Source organism: Notothenia rossii (assembly GCF_949606895.1).
Source record: "Notothenia rossii genome assembly, chromosome: 5".
NCBI classification, from domain to species: domain Eukaryota; kingdom Metazoa; phylum Chordata; class Actinopteri; order Perciformes; family Nototheniidae; genus Notothenia; species Notothenia rossii.
Window position 1 is genome coordinate 78,941,670 of NC_136903.1, and position 20,415 is coordinate 78,962,084.

Sequence of the window (20,415 nt, forward strand, 5' to 3'; positions counted from 1 at the left end):
TTCAACTTTGACCCATTACATAAACAGTGTTTTTATGCCTGAAGAGGCAACAAGTCTCACAGGAAGATGTTGTTTTTAAAGTTTGATAAGGGTTCTGTTAGAATGTGCATACTCACATATTCTGCATACTACATCATCAATGTGTATGTACTGCATACTGCCTACTTAATTAAGTGTTTACATTGAAGTAAACACTTAATTAAGTGTTAATCATTTTTAATGTCTGCCTCTCAGTCCACCACTGGACAGTCGCAAGAGCGCTAGTATATTTTGGGGCGTTTTAGTAAATCTAGCAAAAGTGTCTCATACAGGCTAATGTAGAACACATCTGGACATTTCTCATGTTCACAAAGTCCATGCTAGTATGCAGCTGAATCTCACAAAATACAATGTTGATGTTGGCCCCTTGCTTACTGCAGTTTACAAGAGAGAAACAAATTGTCTTTTGAACATTTATGTATTTGTATGTTGTAACTTACTTGAAATAATGAACATTAAATAAATCATAAAGAAAACAGGGTCTGACTCCCAAATCCCAGCAGTTCCTCAAACAATGCATTGCATCAAATCCACATAACCAAAAATATTTTTTTAAATGCACACAAACAAACATCCAGAGAGAGCATTCATATATTCTCATTATGCACTTCAGGGTGATTCATATATTTTAATATTACATTTTTTTTTACATTAGGATTATATTGCAAGTTGCTTCATTCAAAAGAAACTGAGCATTAGATTCACTTCATACTTTTTAGCACCGAAAAATATGCAGTCAACATGATTCAGTGTTTCGTGTGAGGGGTTTGACTGTGAATAGTTTCTAGAAACTCTGTGGATTGTTAACACAATTGTGAAATGCTAAAGTGAAAACAGGAAGTTTTTGTTTGGTGCGGTTCTTCAGCGTTGCAAAGAATGAATGCAGCTTTCTCAGCATTCTCCATAAGCAGCTGCTGGTCAGAGAGGCAAATTAGATGTTTGTATTTCATCTTACCTTCACAGACTGCAATATTTGAAAGCTTATTACCAATTTTAGTCGTTTCTGAGATGACCGGTTGTTTCTCATACTTAGTTGCACCCTGCAGCAAATGAAGTGCACGTAATTGAAGTCATGTGTCTGAACAATTCCCTTCATTGATGCAGGGCTGGAGAGTGTTGATGAGGAGCTGCACGTTCACTCTCTAAATGATCATGCTTCAGCAGCTGCCGCACAGTTTCAACACAATGGACCTCAACACAAGCTGGCATACACCCAGCAGGCCTGGGAAGGTTCATTTCTTAGAAACCCAAGAGAGGAATGGTTGCTTTCAGATAAATTACTGATGTGCAGTGTATAGAAAATAGGTGCTAAAAACTTGGCTATTTCAAATAATAAACTGTAGCAAGTTACAAAGAAAAGATGATACTCTTTTTAGACTTTTCCCCTTAAATAACCAGGTGGCCGTGCTGGGTGAAGCAACTCTTCAGTCTATATCAGAAAGTGATAATATTTGGGTGATTCAGTTTTGATAATTTCTTTTGACGTTCTGACAGGTGTATGCATATTGTATACACATAGTGCACAGTAATAAGAGCATAGATTTGTCTGATTATTAACAGCACTAACAATGGACTCTTGTTCTTGTTTCACCATAGTTTTTGTCTCCTTTGAACTCATGGGCAATAGTTAAGTCGTAAACAAAATTCTGATTGCAACATGTGGAATAAATGTAATGAGTTTCAATTGGAACGCAGTATTACGGATTCAGTAATGCAATGTTATGAGGCTGTTACACAATCTTGCCTTTATTAGTTTCATTGCATTGATCTGCTGGGCCTTCATACAGTGCATTCAACTCATAACAGCTTCAGTCCATTTAAATCCCCCTCTATGTTACTGTTCAGTGTACAGCGTGAGTGCCCGACTTTGTTTGGTAGGGTAATGCTACACCAAACTACATGATTCCACAATACATAATACACTTTTAAATGTCCAGATATGGTGCATTGCAGTTTCTTTTTACCTCTGCATGACAATGGCCCAGTTGCTTTGACTTAAATCAAAGTAAATGATATGAAGTAGGAACATGTACTGAATTGCAACTTTACTCTCTCACTGGAAAAGACTGAACTAAACCTTTCTAAACACACCATCTCTTGCTCTTGTGAAAAATAGTCCTTGTCACATTCTGTCTCAATTAAAGTACAGTCCAGATACTGCGTGACACTCCTGCAGATCCCTGTCTCTGTTAGGACTCCCCATGCAATCTTCTTGTACACAAACATTATGGGAGGAAATCATTTATTTTAAAAACTTGGTATTTCTCCCATGACTCCTCTTATAAAAAGAATTGTGTGGCATTGAGTGAGGAACTGTTCCTTAGAGGAGCCTGCTTTATGAGAGAGTTTGAGATTTCTGCTGTTTAGACAGGCTCGCTGAATCACAAAAAAAAAATCGTTGTCACGCATCATAAACATGTGGTTATTCCAGGGAGATATGATATTACAACACTGCAGAGGTAATGCCTTGAACAGAAGTTCAACACTATCTCTCCATTTGTGCACACACACACACACACACACACACACACACACACACACACACACACACACACACACACACACACACACACACACACACACACACACACACACACACACACACACACACACACACACACACACACACACACACACCACGTTGTCCTCCAGCAGTGGAGATCATCTGCTACCTGTTAAGACCTGTCGTTCTGAGCTGCCACTGTGTGTAACAACATATACCGTACACACACACACACACACACACACACACACACACACACACACACACACACACACACACACACACACACACACACACACACACACACACACACACACACACACACACACACACACACACACACACACACACACACACACACACACACACACACACACACACACACACACACACACACACACACACACACACACACACACACTTTGTCCGACACTGGTATTCTTCAGAAATGGGATGATGCAATGAGGAGTGAGGGCAGGAAGACAATATTTATGCTTTTGTAGCAATATAATAAGCCATTCATATAGCAATCTACATATAAAACCTCAGTACTGTAGAAGAGTCATAGCGATGTTGACCACTGATACCTGAGACAGACCACCCAAATCTGCCCTGAAGACCTGGAGCAATATTACGCTATGATTCAGTTATTTTAACTGCATCGAAAAGCCTGTCACACATAATTGAATGAAATACAAAGATGGAGAAACCCAATCAACCAATAGACTATAAATACAAAATAAGTATAATCCCAAACAGGATTATTACCTGTCCTCACACATTTGTCCATTATTAAAGCAAATATAGATTCATTCAAGAGTTTCAAACTTTCGTTAATGTCAAATAATTGTGTATTCGGTATCGAAGGGAGACAGCACTCCTGTCAGACACTTGATCTTTTGAAATATTGACATTATTGTTGTTAATGAATAACATGATGTTTTGTAAAGTTTACTGTTGTGTTATGAGAGCTGTAATGTGGCCTATATGTTTCAAGATCAGTAGCTTCATTAAAAATCACACTAGGAAACTAGTTACCCCCAAAAAGGGCTTCATTAATGTGCAGAAGTAAAGAGAAAACGTTTATTATCATAATCACATGATTTAAAGCAAGACCAACATTCATCATCTAAATGTCAATAGCCTGACCTTATTAGAGAACTAGATCACTAAAGCACACACATATCTACATTATGTCAGATCTTACAATATGAGGGGATTACAATTTTAACAAAAAGTTTACATTCTTACTTCAAAAATCCATACGATTACCCATTTGTTTTTGTGGAATTTCCTTCATCTCAGGAAATAATTGTAATATTAACTCATCAGCTAGAGGTTGCTAAGAACATGTTTTTTAAATAAAAACTGTATTTGGTTCAGGTTTCCATGAGTTGAGCATCCCTGGTTTGGATAGAGTGGAAATAATCTTGCAGACCTGATGGAAGGCAGAGAAGAGTTTCACACAAGTGAAAGATAGATGACAGTCATTAATCATTCTCAGACCTTCGCTGTAGTCAAGGTGACAGACAGGGGCCTTGACGTGGACCATTTTCCATCTCTAGCAGGTCGAGTGTTGAGCCTGTATTCTTCCCATCCGGGTGAAGAAGTTTGACTATAAAGTTTTGCAAAGGCTGCGGAGCCATTTGGAATAAAATGCAAAGCAGATAGGCATAAACTGTAATTGTCTAAACAGTATGTCTTTATGCTTCCTATCTGTATGCAAAATCATGCCTTTATACAGCTTGTTTATGAGTCTCATTTGCATGTATACAGTATAGGTTTGTGTGTGTGCATCTGTCTTGCAGCTGAGTCCGGCTGTTTCTCACTGATACAAGCTGATGTTGTCCAGTATTGTTTTATGGTCTCTCTCCGACACAAAGCATTTGGTAATTTGTCTTTATTCAGATTCCTGTCTTTACATCCTCACCACAGTGTCAACGCTTCACAGGCTCCCCCACACACTTTAGCCTACAGTCACATAAGAAAAGAATCAGGGAAATATATATATATATATATATATATATGTGTGTGTGTACAAAGGCGGTTTAACCCTCTTTATAATTAACACTAGGAACCCCAACATTTAAATTAGTGGATTTTTTACTTTTGATTTGCAGTCCACTAAATTAGTGATCATCTCTGACAATGACCTCATATTAATTCATGTTTGATTTACTCCCTTTCATTGAGTTCACTCCCACGGGGCGAGTCTTCATTCACTCATGTGACTATGCAGAAAGAAGATGAGAGGTGTGTTAAATAATAGGAATTTCCTGGTTGACATTTGCTTATATAACCTGTAACTCCAAAATAAAGAAAATACCCTGAGGAAAATAAACACTTGCGTAAACTTGAACCCCGGTGCATGAGCTTATATGACTCAGTTTAAACGGTAAAATAAACCACCAGTTTCCCAGTAGACACTTCAAACATCGCCTGACATTGGGATCTTGACTCATTTGAGATCCTGGGTCCCGTCCAGCCACCCCCTCCAGCAGGACGGCAGGGTGCACTTCATTATCGGAATTGACGCCTCCGACCGCATGGAGACCAAGTTGTGCGTCTTGCGCGCAGCTCGATGTCATGGAGCGGAACCTGGAATAATTCAGAGCAGCAGAGACTACCTCTACCTCTGTCGTACTCGGGATGTAAAACAAACCTAAGTCAGGCTGTCTCAGTCGGTGCCCACAAACTCTCGCAGGGAACTCCCTCGCTGTGTTGTTTTTCTGCTGAGTGCACTCTGGCAGCAGCATCCGTGAACATGGCTCTGCCTTCCCATAAAGCTCTCTACATCGGGATGGAGGTGGTGATCGCCTTGTTGTCTGTCATCGGTAACGTGATGGTGGTCTGGGCTGTGCGTATTAACCGGTCTCTGAGAGACACCACGTTCTGTTTCATCGTCTCCCTGGCCTTGGCTGACATTGCGGTCGGGGCTCTTGTCATCCCCCTCGCCATAACCATCAGCATCGGACTCCAGACGCACTTCTACAGTTGCCTGCTGGTCGCCTGCACAGTGCTCGTCCTCACTCAAAGTTCAATACTGGCGCTCCTGGCTATCGCCATCGACCGGTATCTGAGAGTCAAAATACCCATGAGGTAGGCCTAAAGGTGAATTCTTCTCGATTCTTCTAGTTTACAATATATTGTCTGATTTACAGATGCCTTTGTGTCTGGTTCGCTGCTCAGACCAAGGGCACCCAGCAGAGTGGCCATCCAAGGTTTCCATTCCAGCTGCAGCCAGAAATAAACTGTAATGTTGCCTAGTGTAAAGGTGTGTCTGATGATTTTAATTATTTTACTGTTACCTTATTACAGGGGTACATTGACCTGTTTGTTGTCTCTGAAATGACAGTGTGTCAGTGGCATGCATGGTGTTCAAGGCAGAGTTTTTATCACAAGTTCAATTTATTTAAAAATGTATTCATTCATCATTTTATTTGTGTGTAATGTGTATATATGCCCAACACAAAACTGTATCCCAGATACAAGCTGTAGACTGGAACCAAAAATATATCAAACTAATCTAATATTAACTATCCTCTTCCCCAAATATAATTAAGTAACACAGATAGTTTGAAAATTAAATGTCTCTCAAAGAATAAAACACGCTAGATGGTTAGATTTTTTTTCTTCTAGTTTTCCAGTAATTTAATAAATACCCGGGATGGCAGTTAGCCTCATAGATGGATGAAATCGGATTATCTTGTTGCACAAAATGAACACTGATTTTATTTACTTATTATTTTACATTTTAAATATATATCGAGATTGGAACAACATTATTATCCTCAGGATCCAAAGCTAATCCAGGCCCATTTGATATGTTTAAAGCTGACATATTTCAAATATATGGGGGAACAGCAGTTTTCCAGCCTGACCTAAATATGTACAAGCACCATGTGGAGGTCATCAATGTTAGATGTATGTATTTAGTCCTTATGATCTTTTTTGGTTTGTTAATCACTAACTTAATGGTAAATTGACATCTCCGTTTCAGGGTAACAGAGATTTTGAAATTCTGAGTGAGGGCTCATCATACTGTTATCATCAGTCCTGTTTCCTTGCCCATAATTTTACCGAAAACTCAAGTTTCCACTTCAAGTTGGCTAATTGGGGACTGAATCTAGCAGAGGATGCATGATTGGTCTACCGGCTCATGGTGGCTGGTTGAAGGATTGCGTAATTTTTCAAGCTGGCAACCAACACACACATAGAAACATGCACCCACGCTGCTGAACTATCACTCAGAGGACATTTACACAGGTTGCAGCAAAACTAAACAGGGATTATTGTGTATAGTGTATGATCTCAATATTATTGGCTTGATTGTTTTCATTATCAGTTCCCTGCAGGGTTTCTCAGCACTTCACATGACACATTGGATGTAGTGACAGAAGGAGGTAATGGATAGATATATCTCACAGTTTATCAATTCAAAACTGGATATTTGTTTTAGATGTGTTTCATGTAACAAATATATTGTAACACTTATAAATATTGTCCTCAACCTCAGGATTGAAAAGTGTGCTTCCCAACAAAGCAATCACTTTTTATAGAGCCACTTAATCTGAGAAAATGTATTTCCATTCCCTGCTGGTTCATTTTGGCCATATACTCACATCTGGTCATGATCAGATTTTAGAGTGTATTGTATTTACTGTCTCATGCTGAATTTTATTGTGTCAGAAATGTAGTCCCACTCCCCTAACCTCCCCTGGGACTCTACTGGCACACAGTTTAACAGCCACTGATTGCTTTTTATAGCGGAGGTGGTATGGAAGCACACTCTCTTGATAAGAGTGGTGTGCCTGACATTTTAAAATGTCCCTAGCTTTGCTAGTGTCCTTAGCTGGAGGATTTGATTTAGCAGGTGGTAGACGTGAATGAAAATCTCACAGGAAGGTATAGATAAATGGAGGACAGCGGAGTGCAGTAAGTGATTATTTTGTATGGCACACAGACAGCTGATCTGTATGCAGACAGACAGCCAAGCTTTACAGGCAGCGACAGAGAGTTATATACAAACAAAATAAAAACCTGTCGTCACATATGGGAATACCTATCCCTGACTCTTTTTACAAAACCTTTTGAGTATTCTTTCACACGTCCTGTGTTGTGTTTGACTCACCCTGGCTGAGCTCCTGAGTGAGTGTGCTTTATGTGACAGAGAGTGAAAGGCGAGGGCAACTGTGAGACAGTAAATGAGGGGGACAGTTTGGCTCTGGCACATTTCTCAGTGGGTTTCTTTGTTAGCATTAGTGAAGTTAGGCAGGGAGCAGGCTTGATAGGAAGAGAAATGTGCCTCTTGCAAAATAGTGAGAGCAACATATCTGAGTCATGCCTTCTGATTGAGTAAGGTCTGACTCTTAGAAATAAGGGTTAATTACAAAAGTGAGGAACGTGCTCTACCAAAAATAATGTCCGTTCAACAATGACTGATTCACAGACCTGTCCAATAGCAGACCTTTGTGTGGGAGAGACAGGATGAGGGTCATCCTATTACAATTACAAAGAACTGCAGGTGGTTGCGTCAGCTTGACTTTTATCTTTCTCAATCAGTGATTTCCTGAGAAAGAAGATCAAACTTAAACTATGTTGCATGCTTGCCAGACATAATGAATTACTTGGAATGAAAACGAAAAAAAGTAACTGGAATACTACAATATATGTCAGTCCAACAAATCTACAAACTACAGTGTTGAGGAATCACTTCATCCACTCACCCTGTGTGACCTTAAATTCTTGAAGAAAACATTGTTTTTCCTCACTACCTCCGCAATGAACATTATTTTTAAAACATGGATGAATCTTATGTTCACTATTTTCCAAACACATGCAACTCATATTAGAATTTTTACTTGTCAGGACTTGCAAGGCAGTGTTGGACTGTTTATGGGTTGTTTTTCAAATGCTAAGTTTGAGCAAATATCGATATGTTTGGGAAGTCAACATTCAGATGGATTAATACGATTTGGGTTATACTGCAAGAATTATTTGAGAGTTGTAAATGAATGGTTTAGTATTGTTTTTTTGTTGTTAAATGCATCCCACACTTACCCAAAATTATAAAGTGTTTTCTGATCCTTTATAAGTTGTGGAGATAAGAGAGGAAAACAAATTGCAACTTTTGAAGGAATGTTGATGTCTTTATGGTATCTTGTTTTCTTATTCTCTAAGAATCAACCATTGCCTTACTTGTTTAGAAACATCTCCACCAAGGACTGCAGTTGAAAGTTAGCCACTTGACTTACATTGACACAGTTAATGAATTTGTACTAATGGTTAAATGGAAAATAAATAACACCCTTTTCCGCTTCTTTTTTTAGCAAGAGTGGATTCATTTAAAGTTAGAGTTCACTTAAAGGGTATGAACAACAGCCTCAAGTTCGTATCACTAGCACTATAAGCTTCACAAAATGAATTGTTGTAAATAATTTGTAGTAATTAATATGTCTTATTGGATTTAATTAAAAACAAGATCTTCTCCCTTGTCGCCATAGTTACAAGCGGGTGGTGACTCCTCGTCGAGCTGGCATGGCCGTGTTACTGTGTTGGCTGGTGTCCATCATAGTGGGCCTCACGCCCATGTTGGGTTGGAATAACCTGCAGTTTCTCCGTGACAATGGCTCCCTGCTCACTGATGACCTCCTGGTGACCTGTGAGTTTGAGACGGTCATCAGCATGGACTACATGGTCTACTTCAACTTCTTTGGCTGGGTGCTGCCGCCTTTGCTCCTCATGCTCGCTATCTATATCGAGATTTTTTACATGATCCACAAGCATCTCAACAAGAAGGTGAGGTAGTGCTCTTTCTTGTGTCTTCAAATTAAAGGTCACCTATTATGCAAAATCCAATTGTTCATGTCTTTTATACATAAACATGTGTCCCCTCTGTGTAAAGAGATTCGGGAAGTTTCAGGAACAAAGATTCACTCACTTTTTCTCCTGATCCATTTTCATAAAAACCTGTCTGAAGATAAGCTGATCAGATTTTGGCCACTTTAAGATAACGAGTGTTTGGCTTGTGTAACCATTAGTCAATCACCAACCAAGGTAACCCCCCCCCCCCCCCCCCCCCCCCCCAACTTATCACCTGAATCTCCTCCTACAACACCATTGTGTTGTTTTTAACCAAATATCTCTCAGAGGGGCGTGGGGAGGGGCTCCTTGTTTTCATCTAAAGTAACAGACAGAGAATCAGCACTTTTGAAACAGGGCTGAAACAGAGGGGATTATGGGATGCTGCAATGCATGATCTGTTTGGTATTTCGAGGCACTTCAGAGACATGTTTTGTATATATCTGAGATCTATTATAAAGTAATGAAAAACAGTATAATAGGGGACCTTAGAATAGTATTTAAACAGACTTACTGTGAACTGGATAATGTAAAGTTAAACGTGTTCGCTGATGATATTCTTCTTTATCTCTCCGTAGGTGACAGCGAGCCACACAGATCCAAGCCGCTACTTCGGGAAGGAGCTGAAGCTAGCCAAGTCGCTCGCACTCGTTCTGTTCCTCTTTGCAGTCAGCTGGCTCCCTCTTCACATCCTCAACTGCATCACCCTCTTTTGCCCTGCCTGTGATAAGCCCATTTCCCTCATTTACATCGCCATCATCCTAACCCATGGCAACTCTGCGGTCAACCCAATCGTGTACGCTTTCCGCATCAAGAAATTCCGCACAGCGTTCAGGAAAATCTGGACACAGTACATGCTTTGTCAGGATCCAGTGGGTCGGCTTCCTCAAAGAGGGAGCCAGAGAGGACGTGAGAGGAGGCTGAGGCAGAATGACGATGATGATGATGATGATGTGTGAATCTTGGAAACTAATTGGATTGCTGTGCCACTGTTAGGTTTCACACCACTGGTTCACACATGGAAAATACTTTACTTTCATGCTCGAGGGACTACTGGTCAAAATGGCCTGAATGGTATCGCAGGATGTCAGAGGGATGAAAGAGTTGAGGAAACTCCATCATGGACTGACTGATTACCTCCATCCAACAAACTCTGAGAGGGCAGGACGTCAAATCACCGTGGATACAACATAAACATCCTATATCCTATATAAGGCTGATTGTTTATTTATCCACTGGCTGAATATTGAATGAGATAAGGGGCTTCAACACCAACCTGTTGAACTTTATTCAGTAAGTCTATATCTGTAGCACATGTGGTACAAAAGTAGTGTATACTTTATTGTATTTTTGACCTTAATTCAAACTCATGGCCTTTTAAATGTGAATCATTTCAAATAGTTAAGCATTGTATTGTGTGATATATTCAGACATTTAGATATGTGGCCTTAAGGACAGAAAATGTAATACAGAGGAACTAAGGTATTCAGGAATCTGGTAAACCACTGGTGGGCAAGTAGGAAGTCGCACAACTAGCGTCTTGGTTTGGGATGGACCATGGGCACAAGATTTACTGTATGCTGGCTGCAAAGATGACCAAAAATATAAATTTGACCTACTTGGAATTACAACCCAGGAACTTCTGCCTGATGAAGTTGGTTTGGTTTGGTTACACTATTATTGGTTGCAAAATAACTAATTATCCTCATGACCCTTACAGAAGTTTGGTGTAAACCAGCCCATGTAAAGTATACCTTTTTTTTGACGTACTAGGGACATTTGATTGAAACAATTAGCTGACTAATACCAGCTAATAGCGGTAGTTTAAAATAGCATCCATGCCAGAAGAAAACTTATAACGAATAATATTCGAAATGGACGATGGTGAAAAAGAGTGGTCCCACATATTAGTAGCTAAATAACTGCAGGACGGTGAATCTAAGGATTGTTGGTGCTCCTCCATCCACTAAGCTTAATTTTATGTTGGTGATATTCATTTAAACCCTAAAATGTTCCTCTATTGTACATGTATCACTGCAAGCAGGTTTTACTTTTTTCTTTACCTTTCTCCAAAATTGTTTGTGACCAAGTTGGAATGCCAATATAGCATCATAAGCTGACCAGTGTTACCCTTTAATATGAATGAGATTTGACTTGAAGACACATGTTGAGACAGAACTGCTGTTACACAATAAGTACTGTATGTAACTAATACATATATAAATGTTAATAGGATATACTGTATATAATTATATCACTTAACAGCTTAATTTACAGTTAATCTCTGACACGTCCTTTTACAGCTGTTGAAGGAGAAGGCATAAAAAACCCAAGCACATCATTAAACTTTTAGACAAACGGAGACAGGAGAGTAATCAAGAAACGTAACAGCATATGGTGAGCCCTGATTTAAATTCATAATGAGGTACGTGCATTAGTGTACTAGGTGGAAGGATTAAAATTCACTTCCTTACAGAAATAGCATCCAACTTTCTCTCTGTGCTCGTCTGTATCAAGGCTATAACCATCAGTGGTGGGAGGCCATTTTTTGTTTGTGAACATTGATCTTCTGTCACTCGGCAGATACAGCTGCACATGTGCCAATCAGTGAGAAGGTTATGAGGGTGAGCGGGTAAGGTGGGACAGGGTGAAAGGATCACTGTTTACAAGGGAACCAGAAGGCAAGAGTTTACGTCTCTGCGGAGGTCAACAACTAGGTCAATGAGATGCTTTCCAATCAGATAAACAGGCATGTTAACATGAACCTGTTAAGACCTGTCGTTCTGAGCTGTCACTGTGTGTAACAACATATACCGTACACACACACACACACACACACACACACACACACACACACACACACACACACACACACACACACACACACACACACACACACACACACACACACACACACACACACACACACACACACACACACACACACACACACACACACACACACACACACACACACACACATTGTTTTTGACAAGTATACTCACTGTATTACTAATGCTGCTCTTGTAAACTTGATTATTTTCTGTATGTATTATGCTTTTAAGGCCATGTGTGAACGTTGATATTATACAAGATATGTACAAGATAAGATATTAAAGCATTTTTCAAACGATTTGTCTTTTAACAAAAATCCAGAAGGAAAATGTGTTTCTTTGAGCCCATTCATTAAACTATGGTTGGGGGATGACGTTATACATGTCCAACACATTGTCTTTTTTGATGCAACCGCTTTTAGTATTTTGAATATTACACACGTATAGTGGCTTTAAGTTTTGATCTGTTAACTTTGACTAGACCAGTGTGATAAATGAAACATGATTTGTACAATATTCTCTGATGCACATTAACAATGTCAAAAGGAAGTGTATAATTCATGGAGTCGGACACTGTTATTCAGAAACAGTTGCTAGAGATTCAGATAGTTATAACAATGTGATTAAGTGGGTCGATAGATGCGTTAACAACACTGAAAGGGGACTCTTATTTTGGCTGATAGTGAACATGTTGTCAGTACAGTTTATGTTAACTGCTGTGCTGCGGGAAAAAACTCTGTATAAACTAAAGTAACTTACATCATGGCGCTGACTCATAATTTGATGATAGCAGTGCTTGAATTGGGCCGGTACTCACCGGTACGCAGTACCGGCACTTCTGATTTTTACCCATGTGGTACCGGCACTTCTTACTGAGTACCGGCAAGGTGCCGGTACTCAGTAAAATGCCGGTACTCAGCCGCCGGCAATATACTATATTGTAAACGCAACGCAGCGCAAATGTGGGTCTGACTCTGCCTCACAGAGGGTGACTGGCTGTCTACATGACGTGGCCTGCCGACATTGCCACTTTCATACAGATCATACTAATGCCCTCGATTGGTCTCTGTGTGTCATTCAAGCTCGGGAGGGTGTGTGTTGGTGTATGTGTGGCGCGAGCGAGCGAGAAAGCGCGCGCACCGGTTACGTGTATTGTTGTTAGCATCTGGTGCTAGCTAGCTGCGCTAACGGATATAAGGAGCTATTAAACAACAAGGTGGAGGGAGAGTCCTTTGCTGTCAGACTGAGAGGCTGATAACTACAGCTCTGGTGAGGTAAATTACTCTCTTGAGTCTTTAGATAGTTAACTTAGTTTAAGTTATCTCAGTGGGTCTCAAACGGTTCGGTCACCATTTATGTAAACACATATTTCCATTTGAGGGGGTAGTGATTAGTAAAATATGCATGAATAATACAAACAAAATGTTAACTAGGTGAAAAAAGGTAAGATAAACTTGTTGAGAGCTAAAACTAGTCTTTGCTGTTGCCTCAAAGAGGAGCAGGGGGGAGAGGAGGGAGACAGGAGAGGCCGATTCAGGAGCCCAGACACACTCACAACTATAAATGAACCAAAAACAAATAAATAAACAAGTTTAAATGTTTTTTCATATTGGATATTGTATGTTATTGGTTATGGCCATGTACTTATGATTTTATGATTATTTAAATGTATACATTTTTGTTTCATATGGGTGTAGTCTCTTTATTTCCCCCTCAAAATGCACCAGATTGATGCATTTAAGTCCAACATTTAAAAAAAAAAATCTTACCGGGGGAGCATGCCCCGGACCCCCCTATAGGATTTGAGGCCCGGCCCCACTGTTCCCAAATAGATTTGCAATTTTTTTTAAATAGTAACCCATCTCCATATGTTTCTTTTTGCGTAGTAGATTTAAACTAGAGGGCTATCACTTTGTGCAGCAACGCTATTGACAAATAAATCCAGCAAAATTGCACAAAAAACTGGTAGTGGCCTCAGGGACGAGGAGTCATTTAACCAGCCAGTAGGAGTCAAGCTTTACTTTCTTTTATATCCATAAAGAAAAAGTAAATCTGTTTACAGTTGTTTCATTATGGATGTTGAGAGGTATCCATATATCTCTTCATTTTGCTCTCAAAGTGCACCAGATTGATGCATCTAACTTCAATATTTAAAAAAAAATGTTCCCGGGGGAGCATGCCCCCGGACCCCCCTAGACTAGAGGGTGTCAGGTCCACTCCCCACTTATAAAAATAGCACTTTACCACTGCACCCCCTCTAATCTCAGATGCACCCTGAGTCATTTTGTTTAAGTACAGTGAGCCTTTCTAAAATATACAGTAAAGAGACAAACCCACCAGCATTATTAGGATATACTATGACTTTGTGCCAAATACTTGTTGCTGATTTAGAGTACTGGTACCTTTTTTATTCCAATTCAAGCACTGGATGACAGGTGTTGTCAAGTAGTTCTGAAATTCTACAGAAGTCATTTAACAAGTCAACCAAGTGTTGTGTATATTGCTCAATATAGAGAAGAGAGAAACACAGGAGGGAAAGAAAACCACACAAGTACAGCCTGCCTGGCACGTAACACACACATTACTTTGTCTTAGGGGCTTTAAAGACTGTGCAGCATACGACACCCAGGGCTGCCCCTGGCCAACTTGAGGCCCTACGCACTCTGCGTGATCTGCGTGTAGGGAGGGGCGGCCCCGGCGACTTCTGTCCCCAGACCTTTGCAGCGCACAAGGAAAAACAACCCACAATTTACGAACAACACAAGATCATAACTCAATTTTCCAAAGACAGAACTTCTCTTTCACTTTTGCTCACTTTATCTGCCAAATCAACACACTTAAGTGTAAGCATCCTAAAGTGAAGATGTTGACACTCTGCATGATACAAACAACATTTATTAAATCCTTTTAAATTGAATCTTTTAAGATCTAGGAGATCTTAGATGTATTTTATAAAACTTACCTGCAGGAACATTTTGAATAATAATACTTTTTTTCGAGAGCAATCATTTAGACTGCCGCGGCCGCAGGTGTCAAGGCCGATTAATCTTACCTAGGAATTGCTGAATGTGTGTAGTTGATTTGCTATGTATAGCCTACTTCAGAAATCAAAATCAGAAATCCTTTATTAGTCCCACAGTACTTATTCTAAAAGAGGGATCTGGGTTGTGGTTCTTTAAAATGTAAATATCCACCCTTTATAGATTGCAGCTCTTTCGGTGGTCAAACATTATTTCCTCCTTTACCCCTGAATTTCTCACATATTTTCAAGCAACCGTGACTTTGAACCGTTAACACCCACAGCCTTAACATGCCAGTGTGCACTGCAGCGACAGAAAAGCAAGCTCTGTGATCACAACTCAGATTTTTTTTAATGTTTTCTTAGTTTAAAATACCATTCCAACAAGTAAACAATCTGCAAAAGAAGAAAAAACGTATTTAACTGATCCAGGCTTGTTGTTTATGTTTTGGCTTTAACAATCACAAACCCTTCTTTGAACATTGCTATAATGTAATGTCTGGCTTAAATACATGGATGTCACCTTAAAACACTGACATCCAAAGATTGAACATGGCCAGTACTGCCCTCTGCTGCTTAGCCGTGAAACTAAATATGTGGTGGAGACATTTTATCTAATATTAAAAAAAGGATATCTATATATGAAATAGTTCAGGTCTGTATACCAGGTTAAGAACACAAGAATTATCTGAAAACACTCCCTTATCTAATCTTATTTGTGTAACTATAATGAAGACATGTGTTGTAAATCTTTTTCGTGTTATTTAACCTGCCGTTTATATGACATCATATTGTTCTACTGCCATAGTTTTTTTCTGTGATAATGGGAGGAAAAGGTTTTGTTTGTTGATATAAAACACATGTGATTGTAAGAGTAAGATAAAGTAGTAATGTCATCATAGTACAGGACAATTATTACATTTTACTTAAAAAAAAAAAAAAAAAAGGCTTAAATTTCAAAACATTTTCCCTTTTATTATTGAAACAATTACAAAAAACAGGTGAAATTTTAATCAGGTTTTAAAGATGCTGTGCATAAAAAAAAAGCAGTCTACAAAAACATTGAATTAAAAAGTTTTTGTGGCCATCACTTTTCAAATGATGCCAGTTTGTGCATGGAATGACCAAACCACCATATTTAAACTTGTAGCTAAGATATTCAAGTTTCTAAATATACCACATGGTTCCTACTTCATGTAAACAAGTTTGTATATTCCATTTTAAATGTTTAACTCAATGTAAGCATTGCATGCATTGTCTAAAACGTGTTCGGTGTAAGTCAAGTAGAACAATGTGCTTAAGACATTCAGCAAAAATAACAAATAAAAAAAGGAATATAAAGACTCAAAAGCTTAAACATTGGAATACTTCTATAATTCTGTGGAAAAATAAGCAACATAAATCAAAACATTCAAGTATCTTTGAAAGTGCACCCATGCTGGCACGCCCTGATTGGATGCACACAGTTAAAAAAACTATGGAGAGCAAATTGTGAACAGGATGAATTTAAAAGCTTTTTTTTGGCATACACAAGAAGGCAAGAAAAAAGAGACATTAGCAAAATAAATAATTAAATGTTAAATCGATTCAATTTATAGAAACTTGCATAAACCCCATTGAACGCATGTTGCATAAAATAAATATGCAAAATGAGCCTACGCCATTGAGCGCGCAGTGAATAGAAAATGCTAAACTAGCGAAAGCACTGGCTCAGTCCAGAATAAATCCAGCTGCTACATGTTATGATATAAAGTGTCTTCGAATTCAAATTAAATGTATTCATAAGAATTATGTAATTTATTTAAATCATTGTTTATTTGCTTGCTTTATAATAAATTACCTGAAATTTCAAGTGGCTCATGTTATTTCCTCACCAATGAACCAATATCAGTAGGAAGTGAAACTAAGTCTATCGACAGCTGGCATCCCTTTTATCAACACCCGTAAAAAACACATGATTGCATTAACCTAGGGCGTGGAATTTCGTAGCACATGATGTTAAGGTCAGATTGTCTAAAACAGAAACTGAAATTCTAAGGAAGGATTTAGAAGGTTTTCAGGTGTTGGTCTGTGTGATTGAAAAAACCCTGAAGACAGATTGCAGACTGATATAATGCCTCCACAAGGTCGTCTGGTGAATAGTGTTGTTCAGGTTGGCATAATCCATCCCAGGGAGGCTGGTTCGGCACAATTCAGTCTCAAACGCTCACTCGGTCCTGAAACAAACACAAAATTACAGTTTGCTAAATAATCCAGTCTCTCAGAACAAAATTGACATGGGACTTAAAACAGAACGACAATGTGCCGATTGCAGCTCCTTTAACTGCATTGTTTTAAATGGATAAAACATAACAAAATACTAAAGTCCAAACTGAAAATATATACTAAAAGTTGCTTTGACTGCATAATCAAGTAAAAAATTGCTGCAGAACTATGCAGGATACAAATGCATATTATACTGGAGATTCATTCATCTGTTTTTTTAATGACCTACTTTTTTTAATGACCTAATATATACGCTGATTAGACATTCAAACCAAAGAAAAATATTGTTTTGATAGCAGTATGTTCAGATACAGGTGATATAAAGAAATATCATCCAGGAAATGCAGTTTTAAAAAGTAGATTACTTTGGTGCACCAGAGCGTGGTTAAAATTCCAGCAGTGCTTTTATGAGTTAGTCTGCTATTTCTAATGCAGCTGGATAAACGAGTTTAGGGCAGTTTCATTTTACGAGAATCAAAAGCCTTCGAGGAAGTGGTGTAATACCAGCTCGGTAACCACGAGGGCACAAAGCAGTTGAACTTCTGTAATTTGATTATCAGGCTTAGTGGTTGAGTAAAACTACTTGACTGAAAAACACACAATAATCAACCCACATAATTGTAATCTGTGCGTTGTGTTCGGTTTAAAATATTGATGTCATAAATATGAACACTCATGAGGTTCAAATAGAAAGTGCAATAGTCCAAAAACTTGACCCTTGCAACAATTTACATCTTATCTCAGTCTCCATTACCTTTTGATATTGTAGTTTTCCACCTGTACTGACCTGAGCAAGTAGTAATCTAAATTCAGAAAAAATAAAAAGGACTTCATACCCATCCGCCTTGCTGGGTCACCCATGGGCCCACACGCCTGTTGAGGAAAGCATTCATGGCACTCTGGACCTTATTTTTCAGATCTGGGGATGACTTCCAGACATAAAGTCCGAAGGCCACTGAGGCCTTGATCAGCTGAACCTCTAAAGCCACTTCAGCCTTCTCACAGACCTGAGACTGGATAATGGCCTCCACACCGTGGCTGAACGCTACTTCTATTGCCTAGGGAAAAGACCATCAATTACTAAGACATCATAGTAACGGGTCCTGACTACAGTCAAAATACTACAGTCCTTTCAAAGTTTGGAAACACAAAAATACTCAAACTAAATGTGGATCTAGTTTATAATGTTTTCATTGTTTTGTGGCAGTACACATTGATTTCTAGAAGTTTGATTTTTAAAATATATATGTGTGTGTGTGTGTGTGTGTGTGTGTGTGTGTGGGTGTGTGTGTGTGTGGGTGTGTGTGTGTGTGTGAGTGATCTGGCTGCTAAATCTTGGCAACAGTCAAAAGCAAACATTTTGTCCCCTCAACCTCTGATCCACTGAATGCCATTGTTTGATTAAGATGTGTCACGGGCAGAGCAAGGACAATAACTACCTTCAGATGAATGTAAAATGTAAAACAAATTATAAAAGCATATAAAGTACAAATATTATATATAAAGCATTTTCAGTCTGTGTACCTCTTGTGCTGCGGCTTGCTTCAGGTCTTTCACTGCAGCTTTAAACCGGACATCTTCAATAAAGGAATCAGCCACACTCCTCAGTTTTTCACCTATTATAACTGGGTCAAAATGTTCATCTGAAGAAAAGAAAAAAACGATATAACATAAGAAATGTGACAGCAGACTACACATGTCTATTTACCGTACTGTAGGCCTGCCTATATTTGGGAATACGTGTTTGTCAGCCACCTATGGGCTGTCAACAACAACAACAAAGGAAATCCGGTTCTGACAGACAGGTTAACAGGGCAAAAAGGAACACGGTGCTCTGTCAGTGGTGTTAAAATCGACTGTATATAAGGTGAAAAGTCACCTATTCAAATGTTTACATGGACGAAAAACGTAACGTACACGGACAAACCTAATTATTGCGTAAGCCTGTACTGTACTGAAGGCGATGTGTTAACCTGTGGTGTTAACGCTACATATCGTGTCGTGTATATGTTCGAACATAAACTCTGCTGATGTAGAAAAACAATATCAATATAGGCTATTAAAGCCTATGCACTATCACTAATTCGATTTCTCGTTTTGCACATGAAAATAAAAGTCCACTCACTGTATCTAACGTTAACAGTTAGCATGCACCTCCTCGGTACAGATGATATCACACACGAGCACTTTACATAATTCACAGAGAGAAACAATAACTAACCGTCGCTCCCTTGGGGTCCGTCGACTTCCAGTCCAGCATCTAATTGACGAAGACTAATATCATTATCCTCAAATAGATATTGGATTATTTGAGAAGTCTGCCACTCGATAAGACGTGCATTTGGAGCCATCGCTGCTTCACAGCGCGCGCAGCTGCTGACAGGGAGCTATATCTTGAACTTCCGGTGTTCAAACACTCTCAACGTCACAACCTATCATCTGTTATCATTGATTTGGATATTTCCGGCCAAACTTGGAAATGCAAGCTCTATTTCTGCTTAAGTCATTGTTCGCTGTATCCTTCTAGAAAAAATGTAATTGTTACACTGTCTTTAAGGACAGATCAGATGTAAGAAAAAAGCTGTAAAGGTACAACTGTAGGCTATTGAGCTGAATTAAAAAAAGAGAACATTTGGCCAATAAACTGATCCAATAATGGCCATTGGAATAAGCAATGAACTCTGAAAAAAGCGAGTGTTAGATTGCAACTGAGGTCTTGAACAGTTTGAACACGTTGTAGAGCCGATAAACGGGAGTCAGAGGCGGTGCATTCAGAATGGATTCCCACACTTTATATTTATTAATCCAGACAACGTGAGTACATGCTGCTCTGTGTAACCAGCTAGCATGAATGAACTCTAACCCCGATACCCTCACTAACGGGTCCGGCTTGC

At 39.1% G+C, this 20,415-nt stretch overlaps 2 protein-coding genes across 2 annotated transcripts; one reads left to right on the forward strand and one right to left on the reverse strand.

The window, feature by feature from the left end:
• The first annotated feature begins 4,884 nt into the window (after window positions 1–4,884).
• On the forward strand, window positions 4,885–12,534 carry LOC307042115 (adenosine receptor A1-like). Its single transcript, XM_079685843.1, has 3 exons — window positions 4,885–5,641; window positions 9,046–9,340; window positions 9,982–12,534. Exons 1-3 carry the CDS (start codon window positions 5,124–5,126, stop codon window positions 10,360–10,362), a joined length of 1,194 nt encoding a protein of 397 aa, XP_079541969.1. The 5' UTR covers window positions 4,885–5,123; the 3' UTR covers window positions 10,363–12,534.
• A 3,676-nt stretch (window positions 12,535–16,210) lies between these two features.
• Window positions 16,211–19,928, reverse strand: LOC307039845 (uncharacterized protein). The gene is made up of 4 exons (XM_079682273.1): window positions 19,743–19,928; window positions 19,046–19,164; window positions 18,358–18,579; window positions 16,211–17,472 (listed from the first exon to the last, which is right to left on the reverse strand). The coding sequence occupies exons 1-4, from the start codon at window positions 19,870–19,872 to the stop codon at window positions 17,455–17,457; spliced, it is 489 nt and encodes a 162-aa protein (XP_079538399.1). The 5' UTR covers window positions 19,873–19,928; the 3' UTR covers window positions 16,211–17,454.
• Between the last annotated feature and the right edge of the window lie 487 nt (window positions 19,929–20,415).